Raw genomic sequence first — 22,672 nt, 5'->3', positions numbered from 1 at the left:
TCTGATCTAAACGCAAAGGATGACTTGCAGTTGATTGGATTTATTGCATTAAATTGACAATTCAGCCATAAATGATCATGGTAGGGACAATATGGTTAAAGTAGGAATTCCCTAATAACTTGTATGATGATTTTCTTAGAAAAATTTCATGGCAAACTGTCTGCTTGTTTGCATTCAGTTCATAAACATGCTGACTAGCAATCTGGAGATACAGAGCCCAGGCACCTCCCCACAACATTTTCTCTCAGCAAGGGTTGGCATCTGCCGACAGTTTTGACGGACACATCAATCCTGACTGCTTTGTGAAGGTCCAGGATGGGATCCTCCAGCCTGTTCAGATAGGACTGCAAAGTCAAATATTAAACTTATGTCCCTCTCAACCACCTGCAACAGAAGATCATGCTTCTGTTCTGGTGTCATTTTCTGCAGCATCTCCTGAAAAGAAGATGATATTATTGCGATGGCTATATGCTGATGTCAATCTGTATGCCCCATTATCACGGTGTGTATACAAAGCAAAAATTTTACTTACATGAAGAGTATTTTTTCCGTTGCTGCACATCTCGCAATGCCTCATCTGCTCTTGTCACAAGCCTTCCCCATCTAGCCCCTCTTTCTCTGCCCCAACCTCTGCATCCCTGTCCTCACCCTCTCCCTGTGCCTCTCCCTCTACCCCTGTCTCCCTCTTCTTGCTTGGGATTCAGTTATTACAGAACTATCAGTAGAATCGGTCGGTGATGTCTGCAAAATGAAAGAATCAGAAAAATTACGAAGGAGATGCAAATGTAGATATACTGCACTCTGCCGGTCACTGATCAGTGTTGAGTTTTTCTTTGTGACCATCTTCTCTTCTAAACAAAGCCAAGTAAGTAGTCGACACTTTACTTTAATTCTTGACCATAACATGGCAAGTAAACTGTGGGTTAACTCTTGGTGGAAATTAAGATGTGTAAAGTCAGACTAAAAATTTGGAAGGAAATATGCTTTTGATGCATAACATATATATTTGACATTTTCAAAGCCACTGCATAAAAGGACCACCTTTGTCATTTATGTTGTATCATAGACCCTAGAGAAATCCACTGAAAATGTGTTGTTTACCCTTCAAATTTCCCAGCAAATTGTACTTCAATCAAAAGCCATGGCGAAAATACAAATCACAATAAAACAGCTGTTTGTCCTTGTTTTGGTATCACCATAGCAACGTTATAGTCACAAGTGCGAACAACGCCGTTTTCTCCATGCTCAAAGTTCATCGCTTTGAAAAGAAAATTTCTAAAACGAGTTGGCATAAGTTTACAGCTGTACTACACATCACACAGCCGCCGTGTACCTTTCTTTCTACCTCCATGGTTGTAATGCTACCGTAATCATCACGAAGCTTGCTAAACTCGTCCTCTCAAACATAGAAGTAGGATCGGGGCCGTATGTCTCAACAGTTCGATTAGAGCTGACTAAAAACACACGAAAGGCATTGTTAAACTCAAGGTTATTCACACAATAATTCCGAATCTATGTGAAGTAAGTAATCCGTTTGCAAAATGACTCGGAAATTGACAGTGTTCAGAAATAAGATCGACTGCATTTGGTCAATGCCGCTCATGGTTCACGCATCATGCGCATGGCTCACTCAAGCCAAATATAATCGAATACGTTCGTAATTACAAAACCCGAACGGCGTATCGCTAACTGAAAACCATTCTGGGTAAATCCAGATTCAAAACGAATTACTAGTTCTGGAAATCCATGCGAAACAACGAACCACAACGAGACTCTAGCGTACGCGATGGGCAGCTACCCGTAGCGTACGCTTTACCGGACTGCGACCAGCGGCCGCCTGGCCGGGCCAAATTCACAAACAAGCTCTAGTTCCTTGTCATTTCAATCGCATCGTTTATGCCTACAACTGTTGTAACACCCTCTTTGTTCAAATGAAACATCGAACTGGAGAACAATCAGCATTAAATACTAGGTTTGAGGGGGCAGAAAACACGTGAGTTTGTTTACAAAATAGACATAAGCTAAGTTACATTACCTCATGTGTAGACTCCATTGTTGTCGAGTTGCGAATGGGGTCACGCTCCCACATCGCGCAGTATCACACAGTAAGATCCCGCTCTCGTCCTCCGTGTGACGTTGCATTTGCTGTGTTCTTTGTCACGTGACTGCTTTTGCGAAATGGCGGTACATTTAAAATGAGGCGATATCGCGAGAATTTCCTTGCGTTCTGTGTCGTTTGTGACTGTCCTAGTATGTTAGTTGAAGGGTATATCGCTTAATTGCAAGAATTCAATCAACATTCGAGACGTTTGGGGGTTATTTTAGGGTAAATAAAATGTTAAAAGTTACAGCTCACGGGCCTTTAATAACAGACTTGACCACCTGAAAACTCAATACAGCAATTCCAGATAATGTACCCAGGTTTTAATATCAGACTTGACCACCTGAAAACCCAATACAGAGGGATGCGTCTTGAAACATATATTGAGACTTAACTCTGTGCCTGAACTTTTCTCAAGGAAACTTAAAAATCATTTTCTTTCAAAATCAAGAATAAAAGTAACAATCACTGTATCTATGGTATTTTGGTACCATCAGACAAAATACAGTACATGTACCTAACATTTACCAATACTTTGAAATCAAAATTGCTCCATCCTTTTGTTATCTCTATGCAGGAAAATATCTTGTTTTTCACAAAACTAAGACTCTGGAAGCTTCATTTACTTGAAGCTTCCATAGCTTCAGAATGAACTCAAACAAAGAGTAGACAAGAAAAGCATTGTACAACTTTCTGAGTCAGAATATCTGTCCCCAAAGTGCTTACTACCAGTACTCTACCTTTGAGGGCCAGTAGTTTAACGTTTGATCTATTTTTAGTGACTGTTTCTTGTTCCTACTGTGGCCTACCAGTACCGGTATAAGCATGTTGAGATACACAATATTCAGCTTGTTTACTCATCCTGTACATTTGTAGACTGCATTGTTATTGTTGACAAGTGAAATCTGGTCTATTGGCTACTGAATAAATATAAATTACACAAACCCAGTGCATTCTAGGCGCACATACCAGTATATGCTGTGATGGCAAACCTAATTAATAGTAGGTGATGTAAAATGCTTTTGGGGAGTAGAACAATAAGTTGCAATTGACTGAAAAAAACTGTGAAAAAAATAATCTATTGCTGCAACAACTGGCCCTTTATCCCTTTCACCACCATGGTTTGGAACAGTCCCATTGTTTTGTATGGTAAAGTTGGACCTTAAGAGTGAGAAATGGAGGTGAAAGGGTTAAAAGATACATGAACACACTCACATTTTACATAGATTGTACTGACTTGCCCCAAACTGAAGTATTTATCTGACTGTGATGTGTATAGCTGTATTCTATCAGCGTAATGAACACAAAGTACAAGGCATAGTTGAACAACTTCCAAGTCTGCCACTAATACCACAACGTATCTCCTGCAGATATGATCATTACAGTTCAGCATATCTATACATGTACTGTGCAGTAGCTTGATGTACCTGACTGCATTCCCTAGAAGTGCAGTGTAGTTGTTAAAAAATTACCACATGAATTCAAAACCTTGAAAAGTTGCTTTGAAACTGTGACTCATGAAGGATCTATCGAGAAGTCAATATTATTATTAGGATGAATGTATAAAGTTCACAAAATTCATTACGTATCTGGGATAGGTGTTTTGTGATACCTGCACACTTATCAAATTGTGCCTGAAATGATTTCCCCCCAAGTTATAAATAGCAGCATTTCTTCTGACATATCAAATCACATGACTGTAATTGACTTCAAATGTGTTTTACCAAATAATGTACAAAAAGTTTTGAAATATATTTGAGCACGACAGGGGAGGGTGGGGGTGGGGGGGCCATTTTCCTGAAATGGATGCCCATTTTAACAAGTTTTTGGCAAATTGTCAATATACCGTAGTAGATCATCTATTGATCAGAAGTAACTCAATGAACTCAACTGACTGTTGCCATAATAGGTAATCTTCTGATTCACACAGTCCAGACCAAATTACCGCTGTATTGGCTGTAATCTTGATTAATTACAGAGACTCTGAGCACAGTGCACTGAAAATGGGATCAGCAGCAGCTTCAAATGCAGAGGCCACTCTTGGCCACATTACAATTCAGCACTATCTTAGGGGTTCTTTATGGGACCCTGAGACCAACAGAATACCACTGTAGTAACATTGTCTGAATCAAGCCCTCTGATTGGTTTAGGCAAGAATTTGGCTGCTCAACCTGAAGATTTGGGCCTGGAGTGATAAATAATGAACAAAAAAGTAAATTTCAAAGCATTTTATCAGTTCTTTGGCATGATGACAATCACCAGCTGCAATGCATCTGTAATATTTTGCTGATTTCAAAAGTCAAAATTTTCAAAAGTGGCAGCCATTGGTTGATTGTGATCTTAGTATTTAAATTCCACAGTCTCCTACCAGAGCTTGTCAAGAATTTTATACATGAATGTACAGAGCACTCATTGCCGCCTTCTGGTACATACCAGCCAAAACTTTTCATGATGCACTTATCAATCAATATCACATATGAATAACACCTTTATGTAACATTTTCGTGATTTTTTCTTAGTATAATAAGGTTATAAACTGTATGCTATATTTTTTGTAGCATTATATATATGAGATATCTCATTGGGAAAATTAGCATATTTGGTCGGAAACAATCGTTAAGAAGAGGTTTCTAAAATACCTGCCACCAATCACCAGAGTGCGCTAGTATTTGTGACCTAGCTGTAATACATTGTAGGAGCCACCGCCAGTATAGATAATCATACAGAGAAGGCTTAAGTTTTCCAAAGCCCAATAAATACTTTAACATCTCAGCAGAGTCGGAATGCTTCACTGATAATGCATCGCATTCCAGGATTTGCACATTAGTAGGGGTTACTTAAAAAGGCAGTGTGGTGACTGCCTTTTAAAATTGTCTATGTATGGCCACACCGCCAATGTACTGAAGAATTAAATTGCACTCTACATATGCTATACAGGATACATTTTGAATTTATCAGTGTATTGTCTCCAGTTCTAGAAAGTAACAGGGGAAAAGGAATAAAGTGGAATCACCACCTTCTTACTTCTTAACTCCTTGACAATGAAGACAGATTACTATCTTGTCAGATCCTGTCTCTCTTGTTCATTCATAGTTCTTTAATTCTTTCAAGTAATGAATGATTATTATACATGATCTACCATCGAGAACAATAGAATTTTGTGTGCACTAAAAAAGCTGTATGGGACGCCCATTCTGCGGCTGTATCTAGACGTTCACTGTTGAACGGTTTAATGGACCCATTGAAAGAGTGCCAGAACATGTCTCGCGCGCTCTCTACGTAAAATGTACGTACATGTCGTACACACACTCCAAAACTTTCAGAAGCGCGTCCAAGACAGCGTTCCTCACTGGCGCCATAAAATCGGAAGTTAGAACAATTGTTGCCATTGTACGAAAACTATCACTACTCTGACAATCTGATGCCCCAGTCATGAATGTAAGATGTATAATAATAAGGTTATCATGAAAATACCGCTGAGGATGCACTCGGAAATTGCTTCATGCATCGCCTGATGCAAAGCGGAGGGCGATACACTGCGCCAATGTCCTCATGCATCCTTTGCTGTATTTTCGTAATAACCTCATATTCATCTGTCACTGATCCAACTCAAACACACTTCTAGCTACTCCTGTCAAAACTGGTTGCATAAAATCACAGCCTTAGTTAATATTTAGTGTACATCATGGCATAAAAGTTATAAAGTTTGAAGAGAGTTGCCGTCTCTGTCCCCATCACTTGAACTGAAAAGTGCCTGTTTCACAAACAGTGTGTGCGGAACCCAATTACTTGGCTACCATTGACACACCTGTCTAAAATATGATATCTCTTCACAAGGGGACCTTTGTTTTGGCTCCATGGCATTTTCCTTTGAAGTGAATACTTCTGTACTGGCACCTTTAGATAAGCTTACAAAGAGAGCTCACCTTTCCTTTGCGGCAGTCAGTTTGAGGCATGCTACGTTTAACAGTTACTTCTGTGTTCAGGTTTGCAAGCTTAGTGGCAGAGTATAAAGTAATGCTTGCTACGTAACTTATACTCAGATGGGTTGAGTAAGTTGTCATGGCAGGAGACAGATTTGTTTTAAATTTGACCTTCTAAATGCTGTAAGTTCATTCATTCTCATTGTATGACATAATGTTTCAAATTTTTCTGTATTTTCTTTGTATGCAGTGACATTAATAAGGTTATTCAAATTATGGTTTGACTATCTGTGTTTTTGCTAAGATTTGGGTACATAGGTAAATGGGTTGGGAACCCCGGTACCAATTCTGTAGTCCCTAATCTCATTGCATGGATATTCTGAGGGAACCCTCGTACCATGGCAAGGGAGCCCAGGTAAAACTTATCAAGGTATACTGCCCTTAAAGGGGGAGCCTGAGCCTTTAAAAGGATGCGAAGCTATGGCGGCGTTCATTTTGTAAGTGGACACCAAACAGGCAACACGCAGGCACACGCTCCAGAAAATGCCACATTTTAGTTTTCTCCGGCTGCAAAAACGCAGACAGACTGCCAAGTGGTTAGCGCGAAGTTGCTGCCGAATGAACTCTGTGGTTATATTCAAAGTCTAACGCGACTGGAAGACAATTTTTTAGGAAATTCGAGCGTTTGTGGTGGGGAATCAATGACCGTTGGCGATTTGAACCGACCATCAATCAAACGCTTGTATAAACTCTGTTTGCAGGATTAGCAGAAGGTGACAAAAAGTTGAGATCAGTTTGTGAAATTAATGTTATGAAAATCTAACATCATACCGGCCAAGTGTTTGACTGGGAGGAGAACTCCACTTATGCGAGAACCTGGAATTGAAAAGTGCGGATTTAACGAAACCACTGTTGACTGATATAACAGTAGGTGCGTACAGTTACAGCAGATACTTTGGTGACAGTTGAAATCCTTGTCCGTAAAATAGTTGACCAATATAGTAAACTTTTTGAATGATCTAATGTATCTTTTCAAGTTTTGAAAATTACTACGTGTACTTTATAGTGCAGGAATGTTGGCCAGATGTCTGTAAATGCACAATGTAACAGGAACATTAAGCAATATTTACTCAGCTAAAAAGTCCGCAATAAAAACTCTTTTGATTGTTAAAGTACATTGTACTCCCAAGAACAATTATACCAGTGGCCACCACTCTTTCATTTTTTGTAAACAATAGAAACCATTACCATAACATTTGTATCAATTGTTATGTAAATTAACTGTCACTTCACCAGAAAATCCTGTACATCAAGGGTAAAAGAGTTGCTTGTCCATAGTCAATGACCTGTGATGCTTTCTAATTTCCTAGATAATTGACTTTTCTCCAATGTTTCGTAGGAAGCATGTTTGACTTTCTCTTTGATGTACATCTGATGTATCATGTGTGATTCACACCAATCCACAATTAATTGCCTGTCATCCCTGGTCGTGTGATACCGGGATGTTTCATGGGAAGCAAGCGTGACTTTTTCTGTGACATTCGTCTGTTGTGCGTGAGTGATTCGCAGCAATCTACATTTGCCTGTTATATCCCACCTGTGATGCCATTATGTGACCTAGATATGGGATCTATGCTGGCCAAACCAGACTGGTACTGTACAGCTGCCTGTGAATTGATGTATATTTTATGATCACAAATGCTGTACCTGTTAGTGCACAGTTCTGTAATCAACAATTTTAGATGTACTTAGGCAATTCAGATAAGATAGGATCACTGAAAATCACTTTACCATATTTACACTTCTCTAATGATCACTTAATCGTGATTAGTAGAGTAGACAAGATTAAATGTGACCTAGCTATGTAAATTTGCAGTCAGTCACAACACCAAGACCCCAGTCCTCTTGACCTAGTTTCAGGTCATGCACTTTGGCAGGTGTACCCATGCCCTAGTTCCTACTAAATATACATATATATGATATATATATATATATATATATACACACACACTGTGTGTGTGTGTGTGTGTGTGTGTGTGTGTGTGTGTGTGTATATATATATATATATATATATATATATAATATACATATATATGAAATACACCTTGATATTTTGTCGTGCGGTAAAAGCATCAAATTTGCACACTGAATTGCCATTAATAAGTTTTGCTGGTGGTGGAAGTAGTGACTACAAATGTCATTCTTTTGAGAGGCAAGTAGTGACAAATTGAAGTGGCCATCCTGTGTTGAACTTTTAACATGTCTTTTGTGTGTCCTTTTGAAAAATAAAATGAATGCCTTTTTACTTGCTAACCAAGATGTCTCCATAGCTGACCTAGTGTCCTGTAAACTATTTTATGTGACTGGTTATACAGTTTCAAAATTTTACACTAACTTCTCTATCTTTCAATAAGCATGATTTTTCTGGCTAATTCAAAAAAAGGGAAATCAAAGATGGTCATTTAGCGTCCCAATATTATCCATTCATAGATACTGTAGTAGCCTACCGGTACAGTATATTCATAGTGGTAGATTGTATCAGCATAATAGGTTATTCACAAAATACTGAAATTTGAGAGTACCTGTACATCATGTAGCGGTGGTATTCAATTGTCCAAGGCACGTACAGTGTAGCGTTGAGGACAATACCAAAACATACAATGTAAGAGGACATACCGTAAATCCCGGTACTTTGTGTATATAGCATACATTTTAGTCCAATTTTACCAGAATTAAGCAGTCAACATTAAGGCATTTTTAAGATGCCCATCGCACACTGCACAGAGCAATTGCGAACAGACTGGGAACGCGTTGAGCGCGTCCAATAAGTGTGCAGAGAGAAATACAAACGTGCAGCACAGTGCACGAGGTAGTAAATGGTCAAAAGCATAATTTGACTCCATTTCACGTTTCAGAATGACCGTTATTCACTTAATGAAGTACTTAATGTTTCAACGTATATACCGGTACATGTATTTTGTAAAAAATGTTATAGTTTCTCTTGTTTCTCCTGTAAAGGTGTTATGAAGTCAAAGGTCCAATAACACCTAAAGTTATTTGACTCTAAGTCAAAGTTATTGAACTCTGCCTCCTCTGATACGGAAACACAGTACAATTAAACTTTATAGGTTACAGATGCAGGTGTACCGATACAATAACAGAAGTTACATGTACAAGTGTATTGCCACTTTGTGCATTTTACAATTAATTCCAGAACAGTACTACTGTAGTTCACTGAGACCAAATTACAAAAAATTGTATTTTCGCTAATATGGGTCTGAAAATTAAAGCAGGTACTGGTAGATTAGAGGAATTTTTTAAATTTTTTTGTTGGCTGAGACCAGCAAAATACGGTAAAATTTAGTGAATTTACTCAAAGCCTTTTGAAAATATGCTGAAGTTTGGCAGGTTTTTGTAGGGTAGGTCGGGTTACTTGAAACATATTTTTTCATTACGCCAAATATTATCAATCATACAGGACCTGGGCAAACTGTTTTAAGCACGTACTCTGACACACTTCACCTGTCTAATACTTTGTACTACCTGCAAGGGTACCTCTTATCTCACAATAAACAGAGCAATAAAATAGCTTATCATTTCCTCAACCAATGATAGGAAGTTCATTCCATCATTTATCTAATCTAGAATTGAAAATAACTTGTTAAGTCTTTTTATAGTTTTAAATGTAAAGTTATTAATATTTGAAGTAGGTACATTAATCAAATAATTGTACCTTACTCATGCATCTGTGTTTACCTATTATCAGCATGTCACAAACTCCTCGTGACTATGAAAGTTTAAAAGCATCCTGGCTGTTCAAAGTTTATGTGTGGAAGATACAGGGGTCAAGGTATAGAGAATGTCCACAGAATTTTTCTCTTTTTCCTTTTTTGCGTTTTACACATTACATTTGTATATTATCTGCAGATTCATGTTTTTCTTCAGAAATGTTCATGGTAATGTAAACAGAATGATACTAGACACATATCATACATAGAGACATTGATATATGATTTAGTCCTTTTTTAAAATTGTACTACAGTGATACAGTGGATACAGTGATACAGATACAGTGCGTTTCACCTAGGTACCGCAACTCAGCGTATGAGACGGACACAATCCAGGTACAAAACAAACGATTAGCCTGGGTATCACAACACATTTGAAAGTCACCTATGCATTGATCAATTTCGGTAAACCAGTATGGGGGCAGCCGCTCTGTCTACGGTAGACTGAGAGATACACTTTATCTACAATGTGTGGCTTAGTTTCTGTTTAGAATACCTTCACCTCTTGAACTCTTAATTGTAAAAGAAACAGTTACATTGTAGATCAAGTCTAGTCAACTGTATGTGTCGACTGATACCCAAGCTAATCATGTGTTTTGTATTTGAAATTTGTTTGTCTCATACGCTGAGTTGTGGTACCTAGGTGAAACGCACTGTATATGTAATGGCTAGAAAACTTGTCTCAACAATTTCCCTATTCTGTACATGTAAATACAGTATAAGTGTCAAAATGAATCTTACCCGTATAAAACTATTGGAAAGTACATCACCTTTCCATGTACTCTTTTTTTGTTTCTCTAAACTGTATTGTGAAATGTTCAAATTGACACATTAAATCTAGCACCAAGTATCATTATACCAGACGCTAACTGGCAGATAATATAAGGTGCGTGGCAATATGAGAGACTTTCAGAGTCTAAAATTAAAATCCATTGGACTGCAAATTTATGTCAGATTATGTACAGTTTTGTCGAACTGAACAAAGATATCTCATGTTTACCACACAGTTTTCAGATTGATATTCACTAAGCGTTAATTACCACTCCTGCATTTATTAGATACTGTCACTCTCTGATGTCCAGTATTTTTTATCCATTGACAGTGCTTGAATTTTGGATATATGGGTTATTACTTGATCTGTTTGTTGCTGTTGTTGCAACACAGAACTGTCTTCATATTCGATATTGATGAAATGATGTTTTCATACACTGTTGTCTTAGATTGAATAAAAAATTCAATTTTTTCAACAGAGAATTGCAGTAGGGTTGGCAGCTATTTTGAATTTCAAATTTTCAAACATCAATAAAATTCTGGCCCCACAGTTGCCTATTTTATTCAAAAACTTTGCCAGTTCATGCCAGGTTTTCTTTTTCAATGTGAAAGGGAAAATCTGATAATACTAAAGTATTAGCAATAGTTTGAACTTCACTGCAGAGGTGTACTTACTATGCAGTAGATTCATGTCTGTCAAATACCTGGGTAGTGAGGTCACAAGCTGCCTCATTGAGCCATAATTGTCAGGTCAACCATTAACCACTACAGTAGTTGCAGCAGATACTTGATACATGAGAAGAGTGAGACACAGAGACCTGGCACTGTAACTGATAATTAGAAGTGAAGCAAAGAACAGAATTAGTTGAATGACAGGTTACTACCAACTAACAGTGTGTGGGTGCAGAAGCCAACAGTGTATTTGACAGTCAGCTCTCCTGGGGGAGTGTGGAGAGCGCCCTCAAGTGATGGATCATTCAGTGTTGCTCAACATTGCATTGTGCCTCATGGTCATTTTGAAGTACTGTGCGGTATCAGTTCTTTTGTTGAGGTACCCATGAAATAACAAAATCTAATACTGCTAACAGGAAAATGTCGTCTCTAGTCAGAAAAAAATGGCAAAAGGAATAGGGCTGTTTTCAAATGATATCATTGCTCTAACATTAATATGCAAAAGTAAATATTTGTCCGCAAATTTAGATGGCAATTTTGAAAATTATGGATGCAAGGACAAAAACACAACTATATGCGACTGCTATGTTACAATGAACACTGTAAAAGACATGAATGGCTCAGACTACAAGCTGCAACAACAGCAACAGTGACAAAATTTGTCCATATTCAAGCAGCATGTCTGTCGTCTTGTGCATGCAGCTATATTTTAGCAATATTGTTTGAGAGACAAAATTTATTCCTTAATTCCTGTACATGTACATGTACACTTACCTGTAGTGTGAGTGTGAGAGCAGCATTGCTTAGCTTATAGTGTTGAAAGTGTTTTCTGTTCCTGCAGCTCATAAGATTTTCTCTCAGTGTGTACCCTGAAGCAAGTATTGAACGATAGGAAAGCTAAGATTTTAATGGAAGAAAACATGAAATTTCATAACTTCTAAAATGAAACAACATCCTGTGCTAAGTTTGATCAGCTCCAGACTGGCCCTTGGCTATAGTACATGTATTTCAGCAAGCCTTTTTTTGTTGGTCTGCACTTTATATCTCTGATGCCTTCTCAGTGGTACAGAATTGCATTGCATACAACGACAATGATATTTTAAGTTTAAATTACGGAATCAAATTGAACTTTAACAATATATGTATTTTGTTTTTTTTTTGGTTTTTACCGTGTCTCTAGGTGGCCTGGGACAGCTTGGACCAGGACTCGCAAAACTTTTACGTAAAAAATATGGTGAAGACAATGTCATACTGTCAGATATTATTAAAGCACCGAAACATATCCTGGAGAGTGGTAAGTCTCACAAGTCATAGGTCTTTGATGATATCCTTTCAGTATTTCATTTTCCTTTGAAATTCCTTGTAAATTCCACTGTTTTGACAAGAGTGTTTGCTGTCTTGTATGATACATACCGGTACATACCGTTATATCCATTCAGAATTTTTAGCGATAAGGATCCATTGATGCTACTTTCATGTAGCAAGCTAGATTGAAAAATTTTGGACAGTGCATATTGCTTCGCACATTACTTGAGCACTATGCCAAATTTACCAGCTGTAGGGAAAAGGTACAGTGTTAAAAGGGAAATTTAATTTCTTAAAGTATGTGTATGTGGACATGCTGTCAGATTGGTCCGATATCCAGGAACTTTGCACTGTACTGAGTTTATGTACATCCAGTCTGTGTTATGTGCCGGCAGGTGTATCAACTTTTTTATGGCATGTTGAACAGAGTAAACAAGGAAACGCAATAAAAATTGTTTTACCAGCCGTTATTGAAGTATAATAAAAACAAAGTTAACGATATACAGGAAATGTAAGAAATTACCATTGATGATGCCTAAAATTCAAATAAATGATAAATTGAGAGAAAATGATCAATCTTCAAGTCACAAATACCTAGTAGATTAGGAAGCTAAATTAAATCCTTACTGAATACATGCCTATTCAATTATCAATTATTCAATTAATTATTTTTATCCGCCCACAGGGTTCATTTATAGACTATGATATTCAAGTTTTCGATTGGGAATGAAGAAACGTGTAGAAATTATATTCACTATGTTTCCATTAATGCATTGATTTAAATAGTATTGATTCTTTCTCGGACCTGATTTTATTTCTATCGATGCATTAATGTATTGGCTCTGTTATTAAAGGCGCCCTTCTCAATCCCAGGTTCTCGCATTAGCGAACGTGTTAATAGCCCATTAAAAGTTTGTCATTCTTTTGTTTTCCATTGAATATTTCATCAAGTAAATTTTATTTATATTAGATAAATCTGATAATTGAAGGGGGGCTTTAAACTGCCCTTTGCTGGCAAATGATAGCATTGACTTATCATAGATATTAGACTCTGTGTGTAAAATATATGATCTATGTTCCTAATATTTTCACAGGGCCTTATGTATTTGCGGATATTTTGGATCCGAAAAACCTACAACAGATCATTGTCAATGAACGGATTGACTGGCTCATTCACTTTGGTGCCCTCTTAAGTGCAGTTGGAGAAATGGATGTTCCACTCGCAGTCAAAGTGAACATAGAGGGCGTACACAACGTCATGGAGCTTGCAAAGCGATACAAACTACGGATATTCATTCCTAGCACCATAGGTGCCTTTGGTCCTGACTCGCCAAGAAACCCAACGCCAGATCTAACCATTCAACGGCCCAGGACAATTTATGGGGTATCAAAAGTACACACGGAACTTTTTGGAGAAGTAAGTACTGGTGTAATTGCATTTATAAGATGTACACATGTACCTCATGGACCTTTAAGTGCTTGTCTTTACTATGGGATAAAGTTGGGTGTAGTAGAATATACGAGATACATGAAGCGGATGTGCATAGAACATTCACATGTGAAATGTATTATTATTGCACATTGATAACGATAACGAAGAGAAATTTTTTTCTCGTCCCAGTACAAGTCACCATGGACTAGACACGTCTGCCCTTTTTCACATTCACTTGATAAAATTGGATATAAAAATGAACTGTGTACTGTAATAAATGTCGTTTTCAGGATAACACATACACACTGTGCAGATGTAAACAGAAAGATTGTTGCTTCCTGTATCACAGAATTTTCTCAGCTTGCAAAGGTGCCCCTTTCTGATATTTTCCTATTGTTCGTCAGATTTTGTGACCCGAAAAGACAATCGAAAATTAAAAAATAGAGTTGATGCATTATTGGAACGAGAAACAACTCTCTTTTTCACGTGAAATTTGTGAAAACAGTCAGCTTGATCATTCTTCGTTTAATTTCCAGTATTACCACTACAAACATGGTGTAGATTTTCGATCCCTCCGTTTTCCCGGTGTGATATCTGCTGAAACTACACCTGGTGGAGGCACGACAGGTAATTATGAATGTTTGATCATATAAATGTCCTTATATACTGTTTAACTACCATCATAGCTGTAACTTTTGAAACTGTTCCTGGTAATTGTGACATGTTTTGCAAAATATTTTCATATTATTCTCCTCAAATTATGTTGACATGCTCAGCATGCATTCAATCATTACTTTTATCAAACAAACTTTCGACCGGACAAGAATTTATATGTCAACAATAACACGTTGTTTTCGTAGGTACAACTTTATTTTTGAAGATACTCTAGGAAAAAAAAATAAGAAAATGTATCAAATAACAAAAAAATGAAAATATTATCAAAGATACATACTGTAAATCTTTAGACCTTGTGGCAGTTTGGGCTGCAATATTCAAAATCTTAAACTTTGCTCAAACGTGCCAGAGGCAATTTTCTACTTTTCTCTTCAAAATCCAGAATAAAATCGGGGTCACCAGGCAAATTTTGGTACTGAACAAATATTACCTAAATTCAAATGGCCGCCATCCTTGTGTTAAAAGGACAAAGTCGGTCATTAGTCCCCACGGACACCGTCCGGGGGGACTTATAGGTTTGGTCATGTCCGTGCGTCCGTCCGTGCGTCCGTGCGTCCGTCCGTCCGTGCGTCCGTCCGTTCACGCAGATATCTCAGAGACGCCTGGAGCGATTTCGTTCAAACTTGGTACAAGGATAGTACCATACCTCATACAGATGCACGTCGATTTGTTTCACAATGCGATCAAATTTGGCCGTGGTAGAGGACTTTTTAGTTTTCACCTCCATAGACTCCCATGTATAAGGCAGACCATAGACTCCCATGTATAAGGCGACCATAGACTCCCATGTATAAGGCAGTCCATAGACTCCCATGTATAAGGCAGTCCATAGACTCCCATGTATAAGGCAGTCCTTAGACTCCCATGTATAAGGCAGTCCATAGACTCCCATGTATAAGGCAGTCCATAGACTCCCATGTATAAGGCAGTACATAGACTCCCATGTATAAGGCCAAGAAAAATAAAAATTTAGTTTCTCATCGTATTCATATTGCAAAAAGGATGCAGTGACACAGTTTTTAGTCCCCACAGATAAAGTCCAGGGGGCTCATAGATTGGGTCATGTCAGTCCATGAGTCCATCCGTTCACGCAGATATCTCAGACACTTTGACAAAAATGTCATGTGACCTTGGTGACCTTTGACCTCGAATATACATATTTGTCCATAACTCAGTAACCACAAGTGGTAAACCTTTCATATATGGTATGATGGGACACCCTATGACGCCACATATTGTACCTCATTAATTATGTGCATATCTAATTTTGAGCGAGCCAATAGAGCTAGAGGTCTGATTTTTGGTATATATGGATAACTTAGCAATACAATTTTTTTGACAAAATGTCACGTGACCTTGGTGACCTTTAACCTCAAATATACATATTTGTCCATAACTCAGTAATCACTAATGCTACACCCTTCATATTTGGTATGATGGGACACCTTATGACACCACATATTGTACCTCATTAATTATGTGCATATCTAATTTTGAGCGAGCCAATACAGCCAGAGGTCTGATTTTTGGTATGTAGGGATAACTTAGCAATACAATTTTTTTGACAAAATGTCAAGTGATCTCAATGACCTTTGACCTCAAATATACATATTTGTGCATAACTCAGTAACCACAAGTGCTACACTCTTCATATTTGGTATGATGGGACACCTTATGACGCCACATATTGTACCTCATTAATTATGCGCATATGTAATTTTGAGCGAGCCAAAAGAGCTAGAGGTCTGATTTTTGGTATATAGGGATAACTTAGCAATACAATTATTTTGAAAAAATGTAATGTGACCTCAATGACCTTTGACCTCAAATATACATATTTGTCCAAAACTCAGTAACCACAAATGCTACACCCTTCATATTTGGTATGATGGGACACCTTATGACGCCACATATTGTACCTCATTAATTATGCACATATCTAATTTTGAGTGAGCGAATAGAGCTAGAGGTCTGATTTTTGGTATATAGGGATAACTTAGCAATACAATTTTTTTGACAAAATGTCACGTGACCTTGGTGACCTTTGACCTCAAATATACATATTTGTCCATAACTCAGTAACCACAAGTGCTACACCCTTCATATATGGTATAATGGGACACCTTATGACGCCACATATTGTACCTCATTAATTATGTGCATATCTAATTTTGAGCAAGCCAATAGAGCTAGAGGTCTGATTTTTGGTATGTAGGGATAACTTAGCAATACAATTTTTTGACAAAATGTCACGTGACCTCGGTGACCTTTGACCCCAAATATACATATTTGTCCATAACCCAGGAACCACAAGTGCTACACCCTTCATATTTGGTATGATGGGACACCTTATGACGCCACATATTGTACCTCATTCATTATGTGCATATCTAATTTTGAACAAGCCAATAGAGGTAAATGTATGATTTTTAGTATATAGGGATAGACTATAGGATAGAAATTTTTTGACAAAATGTCATGTGACCTCGATAACCTTTTACCTAAAATACACGATTATGTCAATAAATAAGTAACCACAAGTGCTATGTCCTTTATATTTAGTAGGATGGGAGACTTTATGACAACACATGCTTTACCTCGTTAATTATGCCCATATATAATTGTGGGCAAGCCAATAGAGCTAGAGGTCTGAATTTTGGCATATATGGATTAATTAGCAATACAATGTTTTTTTTCAAAATGTCACGTGACCTTGATGACCTTTGACCTTGAATATGCATATATATGCATAACTCAGTAACCACAAGTTCTTTATGCTTCAATTTTGATAGGATAATAGACCTTAAGATGTCACATCTTGTACCTCATTTATTATGCACATATGTATTTCTTGGCTGGCCAATACAGCTAGAGGTTTGATCTTTTTTCCCGATTTAGAACCATAACTTAGACATGCCTCTTGTTTCAAATTGGGAACAATGACATAGACCTATGTGTCCATAGATCTGAACATATACACTTTAGTGATACTTCTTAATGACCTCATTTCCCTGCCCCCTCAAGACTAATACTCCTATTACAAGTGGGGACTATGTCATTGTCAATGACTTGTTTTTCATGAATTTTGTAACAGTTTGATACGAGATACTACTTACATCGTTCGACACACCGAAAGATACTGAATAAATGGGTGACCATGCATATATTTGACTCTGGTTTTAGACAAATTAAATGAAACCATCGTGAAAATGAATTAATGGTCATGACCACTAATTCATTTTTGCGATGGTTTGATATATCGTGTCTAAAACCGTGAACTGTCGAATATACCGGTATGCATGGTCATCCATTTATTCAGTATCTTTTATATGTCAAACAATATAAGTAACATCTCGTATCAAACAAAATTCCTGACCCTGAACTCTATCGAGGAAGAAATAAATTTTTGATTTTCAGAAGACTAAGACATTGAAAATGTGTCTTACACAAAGAGCTTTAAAATGAGCCCCCCCTCAAAACTGAAGATCAGAAAGGAATTGTCAAGAATTTAAAATCTCAATATGTGTACCGCTGAAGATGTACATTGTGTACAATTTGATACCAGTATTGTTATCAAACTCAGATTTTCCGTGCATTTCATTGAATTATTCACAATTTTATAGTGCAACGCATGAAATAAATGTAATTTCAGAGCACCTAAAAATAATTCATATTTCAGAGTGCATAAAGATAAAGGGAAACACATTGGCTACATATGTTAAGCCCTCCACAATTGTCTTTAAATATTTTCTATTTATTTTAGACTATGCAGTAGAGATTTTTGAAGATGCACTCATAACAGGGAAACATGTCTGCTACCTGAGACCGGACGCAATGTTGCCCATGATGTACATCGATGACTGTTTAAGGGGAGTCGTTGAAATGCTGGAAGCCCCCCAAGAACAGTTGAAACTCAGGACGTATAACATAGCAGCCATGAGCTTTAGCCCAGAGATAATTACCGATGCTATCAGGAAACACATGCCTCATTTTGAAACTGAGTACAAACCTGATTCAAGGCAGGACATCGGTTAGTATGTGCTTCTTTATTGTCTCTGTACTGTGTTGTTGAACATCTGGAATGTGGTGCATTTTCTGCACCATTTGTGTACCAGTTTGTGGTCACATTGTGGCTCAGTCCTTCACCACAACTTAAAGGTATACAGTCACCTGTTCCAATTTTGCCACAGTTACCATGGAAAGAGAAAATCCAACCAATCACAAATTTTAAGCGGGTGACCACTTTTTAAAACAGCGCCCTCACATGGGCATTTTGAATACCGAGGAACGCCCTTTGACCATATATGGGCATATTTAGATTACAGGTGACTGTATACCTTTTTTGCAGTGAGACTCGTCATGAGTGTACCTTTTAGCTTTCACTGTGATGAGGATGGTCTAATTACTCTCAGAGTAGCAGTTATTGATCAGTCAGGTCACTTTGATGTTGTGGTATCTGACAGGGCTGTCTTTTTTGATCACAACACATTCCATCCAGTGATGAATAAATTACCTGTAGTCAAAATTTACAAGAAAAAGTGACAACTACATTATTAAGCAGCTTTCTATAGAGGGTTGGCGTGGCATAATTTTTGGTGTAGGGTGGGGAGCCGAGTGATAATCTTAGAAAAGATAACAGCAATAAACAAAATTAGAATAAAAATCTCATGAATATCATGATACATGCACTCTAATTTCTGAGATAATTATGGATAGTTGTAAAGTCAATGAATGTAAACTCATTTCTTGCTTTCAGACAAAGCATGTTTAACAGATTTCTCTCAGAGTCAGATATGCTGACCCATTGTACACTGGTTTTGTATCCAAAATTGGAGCAATTACTTGTGGCCATGCACTGACTTCATTATAGGGGGCCTGCACCATGTAAAACGTTAGGGTAGTGCCACCATGTGACCGCTGAGAAGAGGGGACCGCCTCTGTAAAGGTCCATACTCATGGACATTGAACAAATGACGTATGAAATCAAATGAAACATTACATTTGCAAGTTTTTCAATTTTGTAAGCAGGAACTTTAACACATGGGAGACAGTGTGAATGGTCTTTAAGGTAATTTTCGCCAAACTTCAACCAATCTTTTTCAAAATCCAGAATAAAAACCGGGGTCACCGTGCAAAGTTTGGTACCGTACTAGAGAAACAAATTACCTAACATTTACCAATATTTTAAATTCAAAATGGCCACCATCCCTGTATTATCTCTATGGGAAAAATAAAAAGTTTCTGAGTTTTACAAAATTAAGCCTGTGAAAACTTTTACTACTGGCATAAGCTTCAAAATGAGCCGTCAACAAGTGCCAAAAGAATATTGTGAAAGTTTGAGAGTCAGAATATCTGCCCACTGAGGTGCATTCTATTTTCAAATGAAAGGAAAATCAACTATTGTGAACTTTGAAATGCCAATGCCTTCTCAATGGATCAATTTTATGTATAACTAGCTTTACATTTCACATCTCTTCCAACAGCTGACTCCTGGCCTCAAGCCTTTGACGATTCAAGAGCACGAAACGATTGGGGCTGGACCCACCATTATGACCTAGATGGCATGGTGAAGTTAATGCTTGAACTTAAGAGGAAATTTATGAAGCTTGATCTACCTCAAACTAAAGCAGCAAGGACATAACACATGAAGTGATGGATTATGATTTAGAATTATGCACAGAATTGTGCACAAAATTTACTCTGGCATTCAAAAATTATCTTTCTTTTAAAGTAAAACTTTCATGCATTTTTTCTGTCACTTTGTGTCTACAGTGGCAAATATATGATCGACATGTTGGGCTGCAGGAAGCCCTAATATGCTAAGAGCTCTATTTAAAGATAGTGTAAATTAACCCTTCCCATGGTTTAGCCCAAACCCATTGTTAGCAATGGTGATTGTGGACCTGTTTATAGGGAATTGGAAGTGTATAGGTTAAAATGACTTAGTTTTCAAAGAATGTGATGCTGTTCTATTACAGAGTGCAAATTTCATGAACTTGGGAAAACAAAAGAAAAAAAAACTTTTGTCAAAGCAGTTGTAAAGTTTGGGCAGATCCAGATCTATACTGTGGGATTAATCATGTGTAACATTGGTATTGAAACAATTATGGTGTGACCGTCAATATAAATATATGCACAATGAATTCAATAATGAAAAGGAATTTATTTTCATATTGAGCTTGTAAAGCATATTACAAATTTGCTGCATGCAAATTGATTTGTTTAAAAGCCTGGAAAGGAAAATAAGGTAGACTTTTGATGCAATGTGTATTTCTGAATTGACTGATATCAGCTGACTTGCTATTTTGTCATAAAATAATTATGAACTATGGCTAACACATTATTGCAATCAGAAAAATTGTAACACTATGTGTTTGTATGTATGAAATACATGTTGTGTGTTTGGGTGTCTTTATCACTTTAATAGAACCAGTTTTTCTGATGATATCATACAATAATAATACAGTTTACAGAATTTCCATATTCCGCCACTTCTGATGTCAGAAGTTCATCCAGTCGGCTTTTTCTGCTAGCTGTCGAACAAATACTGCTTGTAAGCAAAGTTCTCAAAACAGAGGAGATAGTTTTGAAGAATGTTTTGAAAGTGAGGTAGCCACACAAATATAAGCATATCATGAAAACCTATCCAAGTAGATAATTTGTGTGTTTTTCAATGCGATGAAAATGCTGGCATTCACTGTTATTGACTTCATGTATCACCCACCAACCCGTACAATGCTGAGTCAGTGCTGAAGATTTACCATTAAAGAGTACAAGTTGAATGACTGTAATCCACAAGTAATGCAGTCAAGCAGCTGATTAACTTTGCACATCAAAAAAAACATCTATAAAAGGCTTGTTTCCACATGAATCAGTCAACACTGCAGGATAGTGAGAATATCTACCAGTTCTATGGTGAGTTAGTGCAGTTTTCAGTTGCACGTGACACAGCACGTCCCTCCATGCTGCACGCTGCCGCCGTAACATTTACGGGGACAAATTGTTTATGAAATTGGCGTACATGTATGATACAAGCAATGGCTGGCAGAAATAAACTGCAGTCCATGGCAATCTTTTAAACTTTCTGTGTTTACCTGTCATTGTGTTCGATGATAACGTGGAAGACATAATGTCAGCCACCTTCTTGATTTCGAACAGCTATTTAAATTATGAGAATGTTATGATTTTGTACCTTTTTCATACCGATATGTATTTAACACAATTTTTCCGTCATTTGGGCATAGTGTGGTTGAATAACGATTGGCGAGAAAATTGTGATTTTGTTCACACTGCAACTGCTGTCAAGATTTGACATTGATATTTGAAGTGCAGGCAAATTCATTGCATACTGTCCTTTCATAGCAAAGCTTTATGGTCGTGCGTTATTAAAAAAATTGTTATGCAATACCAGTAGTGTTATAGCTTCTCCAGCTTAATTTCAAGATAATTTTTTTTGCATTTTCTAGTTTCCAATTAATATTTTGTGATGCAACAATGTTCAGCAAAAGATTGTATCTACTCATTATGTCCGTGTGCAATGAGGGTCAGCTGTGCTGGTGATGGGCTCAGAATGTTATATCTGATTGTCACAATCCACAGCAACTTAGGGAGTCTATTGTGTATAAATCGATTACAATGGTAAGATTCAGCCAAGCAACACAACAGCTTCCGGTTCCGATGGTGTAAATTAAACTGATCTTTCTTTCTCGCCCAACAAATCCTGATTATTACATGTACTTTGAAAGACTTTATGTCTCAAAAGCTAGGTATTTTAAAGTAGTATGCACCTCAAAAGTGAAGATTTAAACTTTTGCTCAAACTTTCTTCAGTGAAACTTTCAACCTTTCTCTTACCAAATCAAGAATAAAAATCAGGGATAATCATGCAATGTTTGGCACAAGAAACCAATTCTCTAACACTTACCTATGTTAAAAATTCAACATGGACACCATCCCTGTGTTAAATCTGTGGAAAAAATTACAAATATCGACTATAAAACAAAGAC

At 37.3% G+C, this 22,672-nt stretch overlaps 1 protein-coding gene across 2 annotated transcripts in view; it reads left to right on the top strand.

Moving 5' to 3' along the window:
• Positions 1–21,747, top strand: part of LOC139133175 (L-threonine 3-dehydrogenase, mitochondrial-like) — a 34,680-nt gene extending 12,933 nt beyond the window's left edge. For both annotated transcript variants that reach the window (XM_070699605.1, XM_070699604.1), the window contains exons 3-7: positions 12,436–12,549; positions 13,655–13,977; positions 14,529–14,619; positions 18,431–18,697; positions 20,151–21,747. In XM_070699605.1, coding sequence (XP_070555706.1) covers positions 12,436–12,549; positions 13,655–13,977; positions 14,529–14,619; positions 18,431–18,697; positions 20,151–20,308 — 953 coding nt within the window. In that variant the 3' untranslated portion in view covers positions 20,309–21,747. The remainder of the gene's footprint in view (positions 1–12,435; positions 12,550–13,654; positions 13,978–14,528; positions 14,620–18,430; positions 18,698–20,150) is intronic.
• Positions 21,748–22,672: the final 925 nt, after the last annotated feature.

Source organism: Ptychodera flava, chromosome 5 (genome assembly GCF_041260155.1).
Source record: "Ptychodera flava strain L36383 chromosome 5, AS_Pfla_20210202, whole genome shotgun sequence".
NCBI lineage: Eukaryota > Metazoa > Hemichordata > Enteropneusta > Ptychoderidae > Ptychodera > Ptychodera flava.
This window is presented reverse-complemented; position numbering and strand designations above follow the sequence as displayed.